This window comes from Lagenorhynchus albirostris, chromosome 19 (genome assembly GCF_949774975.1).
Source record: "Lagenorhynchus albirostris chromosome 19, mLagAlb1.1, whole genome shotgun sequence".
Lineage (NCBI taxonomy): Eukaryota > Metazoa > Chordata > Mammalia > Artiodactyla > Delphinidae > Lagenorhynchus > Lagenorhynchus albirostris.
In genome coordinates this window covers 33,132,035-33,152,577 of record NC_083113.1, presented here as the reverse complement: position 1 = coordinate 33,152,577, position 20,543 = coordinate 33,132,035, and the positions used below count along the sequence as shown (strand labels likewise).

Here is a 20,543-nt window from a genome sequence, read left to right as displayed (position 1 = left end):
AAACACAAATTTTTGCTTTAATGTAGTCTAATTTAATGATTTTTTTTCTTATGGTTAGCATTTTTTGATATCCCCAGTTGAGATCTCCTACATCTAGGTCACGAAGATATTTTCTTGCTTTCTTCTAAAGTATTTATTGTTTTACCTCTCATATTTAGATCAATGATCAATCTGAAGTTGATTTTATATATGTAGCTTGAGATACGGGGTCAATATTCCTTTTTTTTTCTATTTGGATAATTGAATGATACGACATGTTTGGGTTTTTTGCTTGTTTGTTTGTTTTGTTTTTTAAGCACAGCAGCTTTATAGTAAGTCTTGAATCTGATGGGCTAGCTGTTCAACTTTGCTTTCCTTCCTCAAGATTGCTTTGGCCATTCTTAGCCTTCTGCCTCTCCAAAGAAATTTTAGAATCCGCGTGTAATAAAAACTATCCTGGGGGGCTTCCCTGGTGGCGCAGTGGTTGAGAGTCTGCCTGCCGATGCAGGGGACACGGGTTCGTGCCCCGGTCCGGGAAGATCCCACATGCCGCGGAGCGGCTGGGCCCGTGAGCCATGGCTGCTGAGCCTGCGCGTCCGGAGCCTGTGCTCCACAATGGGAGAGGCCACAACAGTGAGAGGCCCGCGTACCGCAAAAAAAAAAAAAAAAAAAAAAAACTATCCTGGGAGCAAACAATCCTAAAATATTTATGGGACCACAAAAGACCTCAAATAGCCAAAACAATCTTGAGAAAGAAGAGCAAAGCTGAAAGCGTTATGATCCTTGATTTCAAACCACATTACAGGGACTTCCCTGGTGGTCCACTGCTTGAGACTCACTGCATGAGTCTCCATGAGACTCCACAGCAGGGGGCACAGTTCAATCCCTGGTCAGGGAACTAAGGTCCCACATGCTGCGTGGCCAAAAAATAACAAAAACAAAATAAACACATTAGGAAGAATGAAGTCTTGCCTTGAGGGCCTCATGCTAAGTGAAATAAGTCAGACAGAGAAAGACAAATACTGTTAAATGTCACTTACATGTGGAATTAAAAATAAAAAACAAGTTTATGAATACAGGGAACTGGTTGCCAGAGGTGGCAGGTAGGGGTGGGCAAAATGGGTAAAGGGGGTCAAAAGGTAGAAACTTCCAGTTATAAAATCAAAAGTCATGGGGATCCAATGTACAGCATGACTATAGTTAATAACACTGTATTGCATATTTGAAAGCTGCTAAGAGAGTCAATCAATCTTAAAAGTTCTCGTCACACACACCAAAAAGTTGTAACTATTCATGGTGACAGAAGATGTTAACTAGATTTATTGTGATGATCATTTCACAATATATACAGATATTGAATCATTATGTTCTACACCTGAAATAGAATGCTGTATGTCAATTATACCTCAATAAATTTTTTTAGTTTAAAAAATTAGTTTATTATTAAATGTTTAGAGAAGAAAATGTCTCAAATGATTATGGAAAAACATTATTACAATAACATTAAAAAAGAAAAAACAAAAAAATAATAATTTGCAAGAAAATTATAGACATCATGACACTCTATTCTTTTTTTTTTTTAATACTTAGTAAGTCATGCATGCAATGATTGTATAACAAACCCGTAGCACTATTGTTTCCAAGGCTACCTTGAAGCTGCAATAGCCTAGCTTTCAAACAGGAAAAGTAGGTATCTTCCTTTCTGAGTCCTTGTGAAGACTCTTCCCACATTAGATTTATATAGATGTTTCTCACAAGCTACGTGAAAGAAATTTTAGGCACAGCGTTCTTTCAGTGAAAGAAAGCTATACTCATTGGGTCACGCACGCAGTGAATTGTATAACAGACCTGTAGCACTAGTGTTTTTAAAGCTGCTTTGAAGGTGGGAAAAGCCTAGCTTTCAAACAGGGACAGGATGTATCTTCCTTTCCATCTGCATGGAAAGGTTTCTTCCTGCATTAGATACATAGATGTTTGTTACACGCTATATGAAAGAAATTTTAGGTAGAGTATTCTTTCAGTGAGAGGAAGTTATACTCAGTGATGACACTACATTCTTAAATATTTCAAACATGTATCTTCTTTCAAGAATAAAGACATTCTATATATATGCAAAAAAAAGGATTTTTTTTCTACTGGAATTGCCTTAAATCTATAGATCAATTTGGAGAAATGAGAAGTAGACTCTTTATAATCCTGAGTCTTTCAATCTATGGTCATGGTATATTCCTCCATTCATTTAGCTTTTCTGTAAGTTTTTTTCAAAAATAGTTTGTGGTTTTCAATGAAGAGGTCTTGTACAACTTTTATTAGATTTCTTTCTAGGTTTCAAATTATTTATAGTACTGTATAACATTTAAAATTTTCCTTTAAAAATTTTTAATCATCTCATCTTTAAATTTTTTTTTTTTTTTTTTTGGCAGTACGCGGGCCTCTCACTGTTGTGGCCTCTCCTGCTGCAGAGCACAGGCTCCGGACGCGCAGGCTCAGCGGCCGTGGCTCACGGGCCCAGCCGCTCCGCGGCACAGCGGGATCCTCCCAGACCAGGGCACGAACCCCGTGTCCCCTGCATCGGCAGGCGGACTCCCAACCACTGCGCCACCAGGGAAGCCCTCATCTTTAAATTTAAGTATCTATTTGTATGTTGCTTGTTTATCGAAATGTAATTAACCTTTGAATTAACCTTGGATGCAGAAACCATGCTAAATATCCTTATCAATTCCAAGAGCTAGTGTGTAGATCCTTTTGGAAAGTTCTCTGTACTCAATCATGTCATGAGTAATGATAGCTTTTTTTTTTTTTCCTTTCTAATTCTTATGCCTTTTATTTCTTGACTTATTGCACTGGCTACCACTCTAGTACAATGTTAAAGAGAAGTGGTGAGCGTGATCTAAATCACTTGTCCAGTATACTATCCTAATTGTAGTAAAAAGGGGAACTGGGGCTATATGTACATATATGCTTAAAATCTTTGGATCTTTCTGAAAGATATACTAAAAACTGGTAACCTATCACTAAGGCAGCAAGTGTTGGGACCAGGGGTTAAATCTAGAGCCAATGGTAGCCACCCCAGACCTGCCCCAGCCTTGCTCTGGAATGGAGGAATAACCTCTCTCATTAGATTTTAAAACCCACAGAGCAGAATCACAGTCAAATTTTCACACCAGGAAGAGAGGCCCAAATGGGATGCAGGAATGGGGGCTTTCACCGTTGTTTAGAAGGGAAAGTGGCCCAGAGAAAAGACTCTTCCCTCTAACTATGTTTTCTGGGCATTTCATGGTCCTGCTTTCCTAGTGCTTTCTCTTGGGACTTTTCATCAGCACCACAGAAACTCTCAAATCACAAATCAACATTGAAGTTATTGTTGAAGAAACAGGCAAGAGTAGTTACCTCTGGGAAAAGTAACTGGGGGTCAGGGGACAGGGAGAGAGGTTTGTTTTTTACTGTTATACCATGTACGTGTGTTATGGACTGAATGTTTGTGTCCCCCCAAAATTCATATGCTAAAATCTAATCCCCAGTGTGATGTTGGAGGCAGGGCCTTAGGGAGATACTTAGGTCTTGAGGGTGGAGCCCTCATGAATGGGATGAGCGTCCTTATAAGAAGCCTGAAAGCTAGTTCACTCCCTTTCTCCACCATGGGAGGATACAATGAGAAGTCAGCAGTCTACAGCCCGGAAGAGGGTCCTCACCAGGATGGACCATGCTGGCACAATGATCTTGAACTTTCAGCCTCTAAAACTGTAAGAAATAAACTTCTGTTGTTGGTAAGTCACCCGGTTCACATTATTTTGTAACAGCAGCCCAGCTGACTAAGATAACATGTAATACTGATTCAAAAACAAATTTAGTATTTATTTACCTTATAATAAATAACTCAATTAGATGTTAAATCACTCAGTTGAAAAGCCGAATTTTGGGAAAACACCCCTCTCGGAGAGTGTGGGGCTGTCAGCCCCTCTCCCCAAACCCCACTGTGCTTCTGACATGGAGAAGAGAGGGGCACAGAAGCCAAGACCTTGGCTTCTGCGGAACAGCAGTGAGCAGGGGCCACAGCAGGGAGGGATGTGAGGACGGGGTGCCACGGCTGACCTAGGGGGACTGAGCAGCCACAGAAAAAGACGCAGAGACCCAGAGAGAAGCTGAACCGCAGAGACGGCAGAGTGCCTGGCACAGGAAACAGGAGTTCCTGTTCCTGAGTGGGGAGGACCCCCAAGGCCTCCTTAGAGACACTCCCACCTCTTCAAGCCCTGTTTCCTGTGTGTCCCTGTGACATACCCCACCCGAGGAGTCATGAGCATGTCCTGTTCCTCCAAGACACTGGCTCAGGTGGGGCTCTTCCATTGACCCTTGAGTCGTCTTGGGAAGGCGGCTGCCTCTTCCGGCACCACACCCCCCCGCCGGCTGGTCAAGGCGGACTGGTGACTCCGGAGGCCTTCCGCCTGCCCCAGACCAGAGGAGGGGGCTGAACGGCTCCAGACAGCCCCAGTGCTGCCCTGCGCTCCCCCACTCTTCCCCACCCCAGTTGTTTCTGGATATTCCATGTCCCTGCGTGGGAGGCCCAGGCAAATTCTTTCTGTGTTTACGAATGGCCGTAAATCTGTGACATCCCTCCGCAGCTGACCAGTCCCGTAAGAGTTTTCCGGAGCCCTTAGGCAAGAGGGCCCCTGCGTGGGGTTGGGGGGTGTCTCTCTGCTCCATCTGGAGCAGCCCCCCCCTTCCTATACTCCCACCTTCCCAGAGGATCCCCTTCTCTCTCATGTCCTAACCCCTGCGGCTGGATCCCGATCGACAGCTGGGACTTTCCAAAAGCTCCACTAGGCCTATTCCCAGAATCTCCGCCTCTCCAGGCCACCCATCAGGGATCTTGAATACTGGGTGAGGTGAGGAGAAGGTTTCTTGGAGCCCCAAGAACAGAGGAAAGAGCCCTGGACCACCACACTGGAATTCTCCCTGAACCCAATTACCGCGTTGTTAATAGAAGTTGAGAATATGTGCCTCGCTCTCTTTTATGTGGATTAATTTATTTAATCCTCACAAAAACGCTTTGAGATGGGTACTACTGTTTTCCCCATTTTACAGAGAAGGAAACAGGCACCAGGAGTTTAGAATGCTTGCCAAGGTCCACAGCTGTAAGTGACAGAGCCAGGATTCAAACCTAAGTAGTTTGAGCCCAAAATCTCGGCCTTCTGGGCTTCCCTGGTGGCGCAGTGGTTGAGAGTCCGCCTGCCCATGCAGGGGACGCAGGTTCGTGCCCTGGTCCGGGAAGATCCCACATGCCGCGGAGCGGCTGGGCCCATGAGCCATGGCCGCTGAGCCTGCGCGTCCAGAGCCTGCGCGTCCAGAGCCTGTGCTCTGCAACGGGAGAGGCCGCAGCAGTGAGAGGCCCGCGTAGTGCAAAAAAAAAAAAAAAAAAAAAAAATCTCGGCCTTCAACTCATACATTCTACTGCCTCTCACAGTCCCTGGGCACGATCCTACCTCTGACCTTTTGGTCATGCTGTTCCCTCCTTCTGGAATGCTTCCTCCCTTCTCCACCTGGCAAAACGTACCCTTCCGTGCCCACACAAGTGCTTTCCCTGATACGTTCCCTCTCCTCCTCTCTCCCCCACTAGACAGAATTGCACGGCATCCTCCTCTGGGCCACCAGGCTGCCACTTCTTTCCACCATGGGGTGGACACGCCACAGGGTCTTTGCCCAGTCATGACGTCACTCCCCACTGAGCCACGAACATTTCCAGGGAGGGTGTGGGCTTTGTCCATCTTGATGTCGCCAGCCTCGCACACAGCAGACCTCTCCAAGAGTTGTTCAGTGTTCCAGACAGGGCTGGCTGGCCTCAGCCTCCGACTTTCTGCAGGACTTTGGATAAATCACTGCCCTTCTCTGGTCTCTCTCAGGAGTGAGATTTTTCTCTGTTCCTCAGCTGCTGAACGCCCCATCTCTCCCTGGCAGAGAAATCACCTGGGGACCTTTTCTCCACACTCTATGGGAGAGAGACCAGGAGCTGCTAGTTGGGTCAGCCCGAGGTTCTGGGATCTCAGGCTGGACTTGTCCCAGAGGAAAGTCTGAGTCACCTTCCTGTCTACGGATGGTGCCTGGTTGCTTTCTCTTGGATGATGAAGGTCCAGGAAATGTCCAGACCCCTCCATCCAAACCCCCACTCCTCTTGTCCAGGCCCGAGGAGAAGGGTCATCCAGTTACAACACCCCACTGATAATAATAACTGTTACTAGGTATCATACAGCACCGCCCCCCATTCATTCTCAGTGCTGTGCATTCCCAAGCCTGGGAGGCAGAGCACTGGGATGGTTAGGACAACAGGCTGGGGTCGGGCCAGAGCTCCAGCTCCAGGGCTTCCACACCTTCTGAGCCTCAGTTCCCCCAACTGTAAAATGGGTCAAGTGCCTTTCCTCAATGGGTCAGAGCTGTGAAGAAAATATGCGTGAGCCGTACAGTGCCTGGCACATAGCTACGGCTCAACGCCTAGCTTAGACCACTGTATGGATCAGAAGATCTGTGAGCAACCTGGGGGCAAACTGTAGGTGTTCTATTCACCTCCCTGCCCCCAGCACCCTGTACATGATAAATATCCAAAAGACCGAAGGAAATGTTCCCTTTTCTGCTCTGCCCTGGTGGCTGTGTGCCTTTGGGCACTCTGCTTTTCCTCTCTGGGCCCAGCCTCTTTGGGGGTTGACGTGAAGCTGTCTAGGCTTACACTTGAATATCAACACCCAAGGGAGTGGTAGGTCACATTAGGGACCGTGCAGAGTCCGCCTCGTATGATTTCTGTCTCCAATGCTAACTAGCTGTGTAACACAGGGTACTTCCTTGACCTCCCTAAGTCTCAGTTTCCTTATCTGTAAAATGCGTAAAATGTGTCCAGTTTCTCCCTTCCCCTCAGTGTTGTTTTGAAACTTCAGTGCATGAAGACTGCTTGGCACAGACCCGGAACATTGTAAATGCTCAATTAATTAAAGATGATTTGAGTGAAAGGAGGAAGTGGTGGGGACCGGGGAAGGATGGTTGTAAATCACGAGTTGTGGGAACCTAGAAAGGCAGCAACAAATTCCAGCTGGTGAGGCGTAGAGAGGAGCTCCTTGGGGAAGATGAACCTGGAGGCCCAGAGAGGGAAGGTGACCTACCCAATGCTACACAGCTGTTGGGGCAGTACTGGAAGGGGGCTCGGTAGATTTGGTCCCAGTTTGGGCTGGGAGGCAGCGATCTGTGACAGGGGCAGGCATTGTCTCGCAGATGACCCCCGGGGAAGGCGGGTGCTGTTTTCTAGTGTGTACTTGGGAAGCTGTGATTTCCTCTCTTCCTTCTGAGAACCAAGGGCTCTTAAACAAATCTTGGTCTAAGCTCTATTTCGCTCAGTGAATTTGTTTAAAATAATATCTGTGAGTGGAAACAGTTCATCCCTGACGATTTCACCCTCCAACTTGAGGAACACTCCCCAGACTGTGAGGCAAGACGGGGTTCTAGAGCTCTCTGGGCCTCAGTTTCCCCTTCTGTAAAATGACCAGATTCTATAGGCATTCGTGTACTCTTGCAAATAACCACCAAGATATATTGTTAAATGCTGGGGTCGGGGGAGGAACGGAGCAGAGTGTAAAGGAAACCACAGCATCAGGAGGGGAAGGAGAGGAAATACCTATACGTATCTGCTTGTACATGCAAAGATGTCCTGGAGGGCTGCATGAGGAACTGGGAACAGGGGTTGCCTCTGGGGAAGAAAACTGGGGTCAGGGATGAGAGGAAAGTGTTTCACTGCTTATTCTTTTGTACCTTTTGAAAGTCAAATTATGTAAATGTAATGCCTGTTAAAAATTTTTTTAAATATGCAATGTGAAAAAAAAATTAAGTTTTGGAAGTCAGCGTTTCGGGATTTTTAAAAATTATGTAACAGAGGGCTTCCCTGGTGGCGCAGCGGTTGAGAATCCGCCTGCTAATGCAGGGGACACGGGTTCGAGCCCTGGTCTGGGAAGATCCCACGTGCCGCGGAGCGACTGGGCTCGTGAGCCACAACTACTGAGCCTGCGCGTCTGGAGCCTGTGCTCTGCAACAAGAGAGGCCGTGACAGTGAGAGGCCCCCACACCGTGATGAAGAGTGGTCCCCGCTCGCCGCAACTAGTGAAAGCCCTCGCACAGAAACGAAGACCCTACACAGCCAAATATAAATAAATAAAATTTTAAAAAAATTATATAACAGTGACTGCAGTTTTTATTTCCTTTTCACATGCTAAGCTTTGAAGAAGAAAATCCCTAGTGGCAGGCTCTCTGGCCAGAGACTTCCTGATACCAGCGACAGGAGGAAGCAGGAGAACAAAGAGGAAAAAAGGATATGCTTCCAAAATTCAAACCTTACTTTGAAAGGTACAAAATGGAAAGTGAAATCCTTCCCTTTCCCTCCCCAGACATAACCTCTGATAATAGCCTTTTGTGATTCATTGTGGGGAGGAGGGGGACCTAAAAGAATAAAAATAAAAGGAGGGAAAAGAAAACAGACATTGTGAAATGCAAGTTTCCATTTAATTTAACCCTAAGTCTGTTTCTACATGTGATTTTGTCCTGTTTCTCCGGGCACCGGGGTGGGCCCGATTCTTCTTGGCCAAGAACGCAAGTCAGGAGGCTTCCGAGAAGCAGCATTCCTGTCTTCTCCAAGTTAGGCAGTGACATCCGTAGCTGGCTCCTGGGAAGAGGGAGACCACCCAGAGCCTGCCTGGTCTGAGGATCTGACCCTGGCAAATAACCTCACACCCAGCCATGTCCACCATGGTCATCTGTCCGCAGAACAACAAGCATCACCCCAGCCAGACTGAGAAAGGTGGTAAAGGTTTCCAGAGCACAGATGCCTTTTCCTAACATCTCCACCATAAAAATCATACATGCTCTTGGTAAGAAATTCCAAGAGCACAGAGAATGGAACCTCTTTTCTCATTTCCTCTCCCCAGAGGGAGCTGAGTTACCTTGGCCCAGAGTGGTCTGTAGGTCAGCCCTGGGAGGCAGTGAGGGTAATGATGCCCATTCTACAGATGAGGGAACTGAGGTTTGGAAAGAAGGAGAGACTATTGAGGACACAGCTGAAAGGTGGCAAAGTTGGGATTTGAACTTGGCTCTCCTGCCCCCAAGTCTTCAAATTTCCACAAGTTTCCAATGGTGTAAGCTCTAAATGGCTCCATCCCGAGTTTATAGTGCTTCTTTGCCCCATCCCTTGTCACGCATACACACAAAACACATTCACACACAGCACACACACGTGACTAACTCAGCCACACAAAAATGCCCCACATACATATGCACACACTGGCCCGGTGGGGTGCCCACACTCCCTTAGACACACAGCCATCTCTAAACCAGCATACACATTCACACATTTAATCATACATGCGCACACCTCAGACACATATACATCCTCACTCCCAGAGACACACGCTTCTACACACCCACAGACACAGACACTAGGACATGCCCTGTCGCCACCCAACTCCCCTCATACCCTCTGTCAGAGCCTACCCCTCAGAGAGGCCACAGTCCCCTTCTCAGCTGAGCTGTCCACAGAAGTTCTGCCCTCTCTGCCCAACTGAATTCCAGCTGCTGTCTTCTAGACCACATTTTGTACCAGCGGATGCCACTTGTCCCCAGCCACAGCTGGGCCCCCCACCTCCCCACCCTTCCCCTCTGGCCAAGATTCCAAGGCAGCAGAATTCTAAGGCTCCTGTTCTCCGCTTGCAGCCCCGGTGCCTCATGGAATTTTGGTGAAGAACCTCGCGGTTCACCACTCCCACTCCTGTGGTTTACATGCACACATATCTTGAAGGGGACCTCGGCTGGGAGATGAAAACCCCAACCCTAGGTGGAAGCCCAGCCCTAACCCTCACTCCAACCCCGGTGATCTTCATCTTCTCCAGCTGCTCCATTTGTAGAATGTTTCCAAATCCCTTGCCTCAGTTTCCCCCAATAGTCCTCAAGCAATAAGGAAGAACCTTTGTATTCGAAGTTAATCACCAAAGGGATGTTGCCTATAAGCTTAAAGTATACACAATGGCCCACCTCTGGGAACCCTGCCTCCCAGAAAATGAGTGGTAAGCTGAAGTACCTTTGTTTAGCTCGCAGGAACCATCCTGACCAGGCCCACCTGTGAATGACTGCAGGGAGGGAGAAATTACCACCACCCCTCCAGAGTCTGGCTGGAACCAGGGCTTTACCCCTTCCCCTTTTGTATAAAAGAAGCCTGAGTTCTAACTTGAGGAAGATGGTTCTTTGGGACACTAGTCCACAACTTCTCCATCTGCTGGCTTTCCAAATAAAGTCATTATCCCTTCCCCCAACAGCTCGTCTCTTAATTTATTGGCCTGTCATGTGGTGAGCAGTATGATGAGCTCAGGCTCAGTAACACGCAAGAGGATGGAAACATGTACGTTCAGTCTGACTCGAAGCTCTCCTATAAATGTGGCTTCTTAACACACCAGAGCCTGGGATGAACCTCATGAAAACGCCCTCCTACTCCCACACCTACTTGGGGTCCTCAGGGCTGGGGCAGAGTGGGCACTCAGCCAGGAGGCTGAGTAGGAAGGTGGAGAGAGGAAGGTTCCTCTCTTCTGCAGCCTGACGTTAACTGGGAGAGACTTGTGTCCCTTGAAATGTAATTTCGAAGATTTGAGCACAAGAACTGAGATCCTTATTTGGGGTGCTAAATAAGGGGGGGTTAAACTCTGAATTTAGGATTTATTTGCTCAATTAACAAGTATTTCCAGGGTGCCTACCTACAAGATGCCAGGCGCTGGGGATCAGTGGTGATTCTCAGTGGCCTGAGAATCTCACACACACACACACACACACACACACACACACACACACACACACACTCACGTGTGCCATGGTGAGGGCTCTGGTGCAGACAGGGGAGCTGACCCAGGCTGGAGGCCAGCTTCCCCAGGAAGGGGTTGTCCAATAGACAGCTAAGGGCTGTAAAGATGCGGAGCCCTTCAGCAACACAAACGTTTTGTGACCGCCTGACCTAGAAAAATATTGCATCAGACTGTGTCCCATTTTTGTGGGGAGCTTGATAAACTAAGATACTTGCTCTATATCTCTGTGGAAACCTCTGGAGAACAAACGAGACATCAGTAATGCTCTTTTTTTCAGAATGAAAGGTAATTTTCAGGGCTTTTTTTCTTTTGCATTGCAAAAGGTGAATTGGGGGGACATGGCTCCCCCAGGATGTCTCTGGCTGGGGGACAGAGCACCCTGATTTTGTACTACTCAGTGATGCCCTACTGGGACTCAGTGAGTCCACCTGTCACTTTTCCAGGCCCCTGCTGGCATGTCCTCTGTTGAGGTCCAAGGACATGAGTATGTTTTCTAGGAGCTGGATGCCAGCAGGCACAGAAAAGGACTGCAGGAAACAGGCCTAGAGAAAACCGAAAGCATTAGGCGTAATCGAAAGATCAGAGGGAAACTGGGAGCTATTTGAGGATGAGAGAATTTCCAAAGGAAATGCTGAAACTCTGAGTGGCTCCATGCTGGTGGGAAAGGCCTGCAGATTCTGCTCCTGTCCCTCCCCAGAATTAGGGCCCTTCTCTCCCTCCTTGGAAGTCCCAGTTTGATGGGCAAAATTGACGGCCCATCTTTTTTTTTTTTTTTAATCTTTCGGCCACGCTGCACAGTATGTGGGATCTTAGCTCCCTGACCAGAGATGGAACCCACACCCCCTGCATTGGCAGTGGGGAGTCTTAACCGCTGGACCACCAGGAAATTCCCTTGACGGCCCATCTTAACCCTCAAGGCTCCCTATTCCACCCTCGTTTCTCCTGAGACCCCTCTCCTGTTAGTCCCACGTTCAGGCCTTTGCTCATGCTGTGCCCTGACCTGGAATGCCTTCCCCTTCCTCTCAACCCCTGCAAAGCTAGACCTAATCTTTTGTGCCCACATTCTTCAGGAAGCCTTCTCCTCCTTGGTATCTTTGGGGTTTTTTTTGTTTGTTTGGTACGCGGGCCTCTCACTGTTGTGGCCTCTCCCGTCGCGGAGCACAGGCTCCGGACGCGCAGGCTCAGCGGCCATGGCTCACGGGCCCAGCCGCTCCGCGGCATGTAGGATCTTCCCAGACCGGGGCACGAACCCGCGTCCCCTGCATCGGCAGGCGGACTCTCAGCCACTGCGCCAGCAGGGAAGCCCCTCCTCCTCAGTATCTTTGGAGTGCTTTTCTGGTGGGGATGCCTCATTATTTGCGTAGGCTCTGATCTCTTGCTTCCTGATATTTTACAGGTGGGTCATCAAGGCCAGCACTGTCCAACAGAAGCATAACACAAGCCACATACACAAGTAAAATTTTCTACTAGCAACATCGAAAAAGAAAATAGAAACAGATGACATTCATTTTAACAATATGTTTTAACACAACATAGCCAAAGTATTATCACTTTAACATATCAATATTAAAAGTTAATAAGAAAATAGAGTTGACCCTTGAACGACATGGAGGTTAGGGGTGCTGACCTTCCCCACGGTCAAAAATCCGTGTATAGGGCTTCCCTGGTGGCACAGTGGTTGAGAGTCCGCCTGCCGATGCAGGGGACGCGGGTTCGTGACCCGGTCCGGGAAGATCCCACATGCCGCGGAGCGGCTGGGCCCGTGAGCCATGGCCGCTGAGCCTGCGCGTCCGGAGGCTGTGTTCCACAACGGGAGAGGCCACAACAGTGAGAGGCCCGCGTACCGCAAAAAAAAAAAAAAAAAAAAAAAAAAAAATGCGTGTATAAATTAGTCTGCCCTCTGCACCTGAGGTTCCTCCATATCCGTGGTTCCTCCCTACCTGCGGTGCAGCACCCATGGATGGATTCAGCCAACTGCAGACTGTGTAGTACTGTAGTACTTACTGCTGAAAAAATCCACACGTAAGGGACCCACACCGTTTGAACCCTTATTCTCTAAGGGTCAATCGTAGTTTACATCTTTATTTTCATACTTTCTTTGAAATCTAGTTTGTATGTGACACGTGATCTGTCTCAATTCAGTGTAGCCACATTTCAAATGCTCACTAGTCAGCTCCTGACTACCGTGTAAGCCAGCACAGATCTAGGCCATATTAGTCTTTGGGTCACAGGTGACAGAAGTTCACATTTAACTGGCTTAAGTGCAAAAGGGCATTGGCTCATGAAACTGAAAAGACCAGGGGCGGATGGTTTCAGGCACAACTAAATCCAAGTGTTCGAATAATATCGATGTCAATAGAGTTCTGACTTTCTGTGTTTTCCAGCTCTTCTCAAGCAGGCTCTGGATGGCATAGCAACGAGAGCCACCACCAGCCTCAGACTTTACCGCCTCAGCCAGCTGAGCCCCACACCCACTTTCTCTTCTCCAAGAGTTCCCTCTCGCCAGACTCTCATTGGACCAACTGGAATCATGTGTTCATTTCTGAACCAATCACTGTGTAGCTAGGTGAATGGAACTGACTGATTGGTCAGACCTGAGTCACAAGCCTATTTCCCCCCAACGTGGTAGGAGAGTAGAGTCCACTTCACGTGACCTGCCTGGACAGAGAGTAGGGTAGGGGTTGTTTCCAATGGAAAATCAGGGGGCTGGTACCAGAAGAGCGGGGTGGGGAGCGGGAGAGGGAGGGGTGAGTGGTGGGAGTGGGAGGTGGCCAGAGCAGGGGTGGGATTGAATCAGAAGGGGCTCCCAAAGAGTAGTGGAGCATCAGGTCAAAGAGGAAAGCCATAATGTGGTCCTGCGGAAATGTTTAACATCTTTAATGACTTGCATCGCACCTGCCCATGACGACGGACGACAACCTTTGTGCTGGAGCCAGCCGGTAGGTTGGTGGACTGCAGGAATCGGGAGTGGGGAGGGGCCAGGGTGGCGGTGGGGACTCAGGGCAGCCCTGTTTAGCAATTGGTACAGCAGTACTTTACTCCGTCGACAGGGCTGTGGTCACAGGGAGGGAACCAGGGTAATAACCTGAGTTATCCCTAGACCTCAGACACCACGTCCCGCTTCACCCCTGCACTGAGTACTCAGCCCACCCTGAGAGAAAGCCCTGGGCTTGTGGAGCCCTAAGCAGAACACCAAAACGTTTTAGCCAAAAGAGGCAGAGCAGATGGGGCCTGCGAGAGGTCTGGAGGTCCCTGAGCCCCAGATGGACAAAAGGAACTGATGTGTCAATGCAGAGAGCTGGGCGTGTGAGTCTGAGCTGAAGCCTCAGGGGAAGGCAAGGGGTCATAAATGGTCTCACCTGAGGAAGCTTCCTGAGCTCCACCTGAGACAGACAGAAAACTGACTTGAAGAGCCCAGGGAATTGACCCGCCCATCCGTCCATCCATCCATTTGTCCGTTCATCCACTCATGCAGTACTTATGTATCAAGTTCCTGCTACGTGACAGGTACTGTACTATCTGCTGGGAATACCTGGTGAACAAGATGGCCACGGTTCCTGACTTCACAAGAGCACAGAGCCTAGTGGGAGAGAAACGTGATCATCAAATAAGCCAGTGAATAAGCACAGTAACTTTGCATCTGTCAGAAGGAGGCCAGATTGAAAGTGAGTGGGAGGTGGGGTGAGGGGCTATTTTCACCCTGGGGCTGACCTGGGGATGACGAAAGGAGCCAGCCCTGCATGAGCTGGGGGAAGATGGCTCTGCATGGAGGAAACAGCGCAAAGGCCCCGAGGAGGAATGTGCTTTGTGGATTGAAGGAACAGAAAGATGTGGGCAGGGAGCTGGAAGTGGGAGATGAGGCTGGAGAGGGAGCGAAGCTGGCTCAAAGGGGGCAGTCAGGATATTACGGTTGTCGGGATGGCCCTATAGACACTACTTCTACAAAGTCAGTTTGACAGGTGGGCACTTGCTCCACAATATTCAGCAGGTGCAAGAAATGGTACACTGGGGACAAACAGCAATGTAGGTGATGGTGTGAGACAGCACCGTCAAGCTGGGAACTGGGGAGATGGCCAAGACTGACCCCAAGGCCGTGCAGGATCTCACTTCGGTGGTGTAGACACCCCTGCAACAGATGCAAGCTAAATTTCAGACCATGTCCGACCAGATCATTGGAAGAATTGATGACATGAGCAGTCGCATGGATGACCTGGAGAAAAATATCACAGACCTCATGACACAGGCTGGGGTGGAAGAGCTGGATGGTGAAAACAAGATCCCTGCCACAAAGAAGAGCTGAAGGTTGCTCATCTGCACTGGAATCTGGAACAACCTTTTTACAAGCCAAGAGAAGACGATGGTCTACTACTATGTGTCGACAGGTTTTATATTATAAAGTGTGCATTCTTCTTACCATATACTATAGAGTTAATTTATAGAGTGATTTCCCTCCCGTGCCCCCCACGTTTCCTGAACACGGTAACTTCATATCTTGGACCTTGGTCAGTTGTGCTATTAAACACTAATATTTTGGCAGTCCCTGGGGGGGAAAAAGGAAGAAATGGTACATTGTTTTATTTTTCTAGGCTAACATTTAAAGCATTTATTCTATTCCAGGAACTCTAAATGTTGAGCATGTATTAACTCTTCAATCTATACAACCCTTTGAGGCAGATACTATTCCTAAATTCATTTTACAGATTGGGAAACTGAGGAACAGAGGGACAGAGAGGCTAAGTAACTCCCGATGGTCACAGAACTAGCAGAAACAAGATTTCAACTCAGGTGTTTCCAGAATCCACACACTGAGATGCTCAGCCATGCTGCCTCAAGTCAAAATTGCCTCTACACCTCTTGCTTATCAGAGTGGCGTGCTACAGAGTCTCCCCCATTCCTGGGGTTCTCTTTCTAGGGTGATCAAAGGCCTTGGGGGCATGATAAAAAGTCTACAGAACTTGGAAGTGAGCTTCTGGCCTTTGGTCCATTCTGGTCACCACTGTCCACATGATCCATTCAAAATCAGGGAACTGGGTTGCCCAACTCTCCACACCAAGGGGGGATCTGAGGTCTTTGGCTCTGGCTCCAGAGGGACCAAGCAGTTCCTATCCCACCCCATCAGAGATCCACACCTGCTTCATCCGCTTCACCCCTGAGGTCCCCCCTCAGTGCATCAGGATGCCCAAACCAGGCCTTGGCAGGGATCCACTACTGGCGCCTGATGGCTTCTGTCCCTGAACCTTGGCCAAGGAAATCAGAGCCTGAGGCACAAAAGCTTGGCCTTGCCACTTGGACTGGCTTGCTGGGAAAAGCCTACCCTTTCTTTTAAGTCTCCTCCAATAATGAAAACAGAACTAAAATTAACGTCTCCAAATCCAGCGTGCCACCTTAGTTGGCAAGCCCTCATGGCTTTTGCTTTTAAAAAGAAACAATGTAAATAAAGTACCTATCACAGTTCTAGGCTCAGAATAGTCCTAGGCTCAGAATAGTTCTCAAGAGGGAGTATTGAAAAAAAGAGTATGAAGCCAGAAAAATCAGGTTCCACTTATCATGTGTGTGACTCTGGGTAAGTTACTTTGGCCTCTCTGAGCCTCATTTTCCTCATCTGTAAATGGAGGTAACGATATTCGGTGTTGTGGTGATGTTATGAACATTAAGTGAAATAATGGATGTAAAGGAGGCATTTGCTAAAACTCAGCTTCCTGCCACTCTTTTCCCAAGCAGAGGTGGGTATGTGTGCCAAGGTCACAGGGATGCTAGGATTCCCCCTTTCAGGCCCCTGGGCTGGCTGAGCACCAGGTCCCCACAGGGACTGACTCCATCTGTCCCTATTAGGGCTGAGCAGTTCCGTGCCGGGACTTCCCCAGTTGCTGGTAGACTTTCCAGGCTGAGCTCAGGGGACTTTCCTCTTCCAACCTGGACAAATGCCCAGAGTGGAAAATGAGTGAGGTCTGTCCCTCGAGGATCCATCGTTGGTGTCTAGGCTGCTGATAAGGGGGAAATGGAACAAACAGGAATAGTGGTCCTTTCCCATTTTTGGTCTTGGGGGTCTGAAGCTGGAATGGGATCCCGAAATGGCTTCCTCCACGCCACAGATCTGGCACCTGAAAGGTGTCAGGGGAGGACAGCTGACCATCCACCCAAACGCAGGAGGTAGGGCTGAGTGGGGCCTCAGCACCTCCATCCAATGAGCACTTTCTCCCAGCCAGGCCAGGAGGGGAGCAGGCAGAGAGGGTCTGGCTTGGGCTCCAGCTCTGGGCTTGCCACTGTTTTCTTACCTCTAAAACGATGCGCCCATAGAAAGGTTGGTGGTGTACGGCATGAGGGGAGGGTTCCAGAGGTGGAGAGCACAGGGCTTCTGCCCCAAAGAGGATGTTGGCAAATCACTCAGCCTGTGTGAGCCTGAGCTCCCTGGAGTAGGAGTAGGAAGCAGCTCCTGCCCACAGCACTGATCTCAAAGGGCAGTTGTGAGCATTGGATAACCTCTATGATCTTGGTGACTTTCTGTTGCATCCCTGCATCCCCTCTCTCCACATTCACGCGCGCGCGCGCGCACACACACACACACACACACACACACACACACACACACACACATATATCCCCCAGCCACATCCTGAATCTTGAAGTTGACCACCTTTTGCATCTCCACTTCCCTGGTCCAGCCACCATCATCTCTCATCCTCCTTTCCATGGCCTTCTCCCTGGACTCTTGATTTTTCTCTTGCCTCTCATGTCCTTTCTCCTACAGCAGCCAAAGGGATCATTTTGAAAGGCCAACTGAATCATGTCACTCGCCTGCTTTTAAACACTCCAGTGACTCCAACACACACAGAAGAAAAGCCAAACTCCTCTTCCTGGCATCCCAGCCATGTATGATATGGACTTCAGCCTCCTGCCACCCATACCCTTGCCCCATTGGCCTTGCTGCCCCTCCAACAGACCGCAGCCCTTCCCTGACTCAGGACCTTTGCACTGGCTATGCCTCCCACCTGGAACACTGCTACTCCCGGCTTTGACTGTACTCGTCTCTCCCTTTGGAACTCATTGTCACCTCCTCTGAGAGTGGCCCTCCCTGACCACCCTTCCTATGAGAGCCCCTAGTCACTCTTTTTTTTTCTTTTCATACATCTTTATTGGAGTATAATTGCTTTACAATGTTGTGTTAGTTTCTGCTGTACAACAAAGTGAATCAGCTATAAGATATATCCCCATAACCCCATCTCCCCTCCCTATCGCACCCCTCTAGGTCATCACAAAGCACTGAGCTGTAGCTATCTGTTTTACATTTGGTAGTGTATATATGTCAGTGCTACTCTCTCACTTCATCCCAGCTTCCCCTTCCCCCACTGTGTCCTCAAGTCCGTTCTCTACGTCTGTATCTTTATTCTTGCCCTGCCACTAGGTCCATCAGTACCATTTTTTATGGTGGGAGCCCCTAGTCACTTTTTTTTTTTTTTGGTGGGGAGGCTGGGTTGGGTCTTTGTTGCTGCACAGGCTTTCTCTAGTTGTGGTGAGCGGGGAGCTACTCTTCACTGGGGTGCGCGGGCTTCTCATTTCAGTGGCGCCTCTTATTGGGGACCACAGGCTCTAGGCGCGCAGGCTTCAGCACTTGCAGCACGTGGGCCCTAGAGCGCTTGGGCTTCAATAGTAGCATCATGCGAACTCAGTAGTTGTGGCTCATGGGCTCCGCCGCATGTGGGATCTTCCTCGACCAGTGATCGAACCCATGTTCCCTGCATTGGCAGGCAGATTTTAACCACTGCGCCACCAGGGAAGTCCCCCTAGTCACCCTTGATCACTATTAAAAGAGACTTTTTTTAAGGTAAAATCGTGATTCTCACATAATTATAAAATGAACACAAGTCAAAGATTTCATCTAACTCAGTAATTTGTGGGGAAACCAGTAAGATGTTACAACCGACTCAAAGGACATACATATATTTGCAATCACAAATGGATTTATAATACAGATGTAAAAATGGTCAATATCCACAGGGCAGTAATTAATTGCATTCCACTCCAACAAAATCCACTTGCATTTCCGTGAATAAGAATCATTTGTATATAGAAGTAATGAAAGGTGCAGGCCCTTGAGAATCAGCCAGCCAGGACTGGTGCCCCAAACAGGACACCCAGTTATCTTTCTTGGCCTATTTCAAAGTCTCTTGCAAGTTTCCTGGCAACCTCTTTCTTGCACTTAGCAGAACCTTTAACCTTTTCTTTCTTTTTCTTTTTCTTTCTTTTTTTTTTTTTTGCCATTTTACCTTTCACGTATTTCTTATCTTTCTCCCTTCGCCCCAGGCTTGAATGTGTCTTAAGGGCGGAAATTCTGTTTTGTATGCAAGCCTCCCCGAAATCCCGTGGAGAAAGGTACCCTCGCGACCTGAGGTCTTCTGGTCCCTGGGCAGAGCCAGCGCGTGGGTAAGTCTGGGGCTAGGGAGGAGACGTGAATCACGAAATGACGCACTGCGGGAAGGAGGAGGCGAGGGACGGATTAATCCGGGGACGTTCCCTGCACGCCAACTGTGTGCCAAGCAAGGTTTGCGAACTAGGAACACGGTCAGGAAAAAGGGTGGATCCGGCTGTGCCGCTGCAGGACTCGGTGTAACCTGGAGCCTGAGTGAATGAGTTAAACACACATCGGAACAGGCAAGAGGGCATGTATGCAGAAATGCAAGGGTACTTACAGATACGCAAGAATCAAAGCTGATGTGATTAGTAAATGCATGAATGCAGAATGAATGCCTGTCGGCGGCACGAACGCACACGGGTCGAAGTAATAGTCCTCGGTCTCTCCGCCGTTCAGTGTCCACCACACCGCGCGCGCCCTCTGCCGCTGCCCAGGCGCCTAGTTCTGCACCTTCTCGTTCCGTCTCGCTCCTCCCCTTCGAGTCAACGCCAGTATCTAGCTCCTCCCAACGCAGGGAGGAGAACAAGACAGTTCCCGTGGTTCGGTACGCATGCGCACACTAGAGCCAATTTTGAAGGGGATTGCTCGGAGAAAAGTATGCCAGTAGTCAGGATGGCCGAGCGGTCTAAGGCGCTGCGTTCAGGTCGCAGTCTCCCCTGGAGGCGTGGGTTCGAATCCCACTTCTGACAAACCTACAGTTTTCTTTCTTTTTTTTTTGCTTTTCACGTAAAGTGGCACATCAAATAGGTAATACTATTAATCTTTTTACGAAACAAGTATTTCCTTCTTAAAAGGTGTTTTTTTTCTTAATGATATTTATTTGACTTTTGGAATGTAAAAGAGAAAGATCCGATCTGAAACCGCAAAGGCACTCTCCTTAGACCCTGGAACAGGAAAAGAGAAAAAGGAGAAGATTGTCAGAAGTGGGATTCGAACCCACGCCTCCAGGGGAGACTGCGACCTGAACGCAGCGCCTTAGACCGCTCGGCCATCCTGACTCTTGCAAGTGTCTTTGTGGCATCTTTTTTAGTGCACTGTATGGTGCGACGCGGCTTGGGAATTATCCAAATAATTTTGAGGTCCCTGGTAGCTCCAGATCCAACCACACAGCCCCTCGTCATCCGCAATCAATAACCACCCGCGTTGCCAAGATTTACCGTTATCCTTAATCTGGTTCAGTCTTTTTACGACTTACATGTTTTAAATGGAAACACTAGCCTGAACTGAAAATGAAAATTAGTTTCTCTTGCCATCAATAGAAAATACCTATAAAAATAAATACTATG

General features: G+C 48.5%; 1 protein-coding gene, 2 non-coding genes and 1 pseudogene across 3 annotated transcripts in view; 2 read left to right on the top strand and 2 right to left on the bottom strand.

Moving 5' to 3' along the window:
* CCL22 (C-C motif chemokine ligand 22) overlaps positions 1 to 19,584 on the bottom strand; it is a 48,078-nt gene extending 28,494 nt beyond the window's left edge. The window contains exon 1 of the mRNA XM_060131016.1: positions 19,535 to 19,584. Coding sequence (XP_059986999.1) covers positions 19,535 to 19,575 — 41 coding nt within the window. The 5' untranslated portion in view covers positions 19,576 to 19,584. The remainder of the gene's footprint in view (positions 1 to 19,534) is intronic.
* LOC132509950 (heat shock factor-binding protein 1-like) lies at positions 14,917 to 15,197 on the top strand (annotated as a pseudogene).
* A 279-nt stretch (positions 19,585 to 19,863) lies between the features above and the next one.
* Positions 19,864 to 19,946, top strand: TRNAL-CAG (transfer RNA leucine (anticodon CAG)). Its single transcript has one exon. It is a non-coding gene; the product is annotated as a tRNA-Leu (tRNA).
* Positions 19,947 to 20,172: 226 nt separating this feature from the next.
* TRNAL-CAG (transfer RNA leucine (anticodon CAG)) lies at positions 20,173 to 20,255 on the bottom strand. The gene has a single exon. It is a non-coding gene; the product is annotated as a tRNA-Leu (tRNA).
* Positions 20,256 to 20,543: the final 288 nt, after the last annotated feature.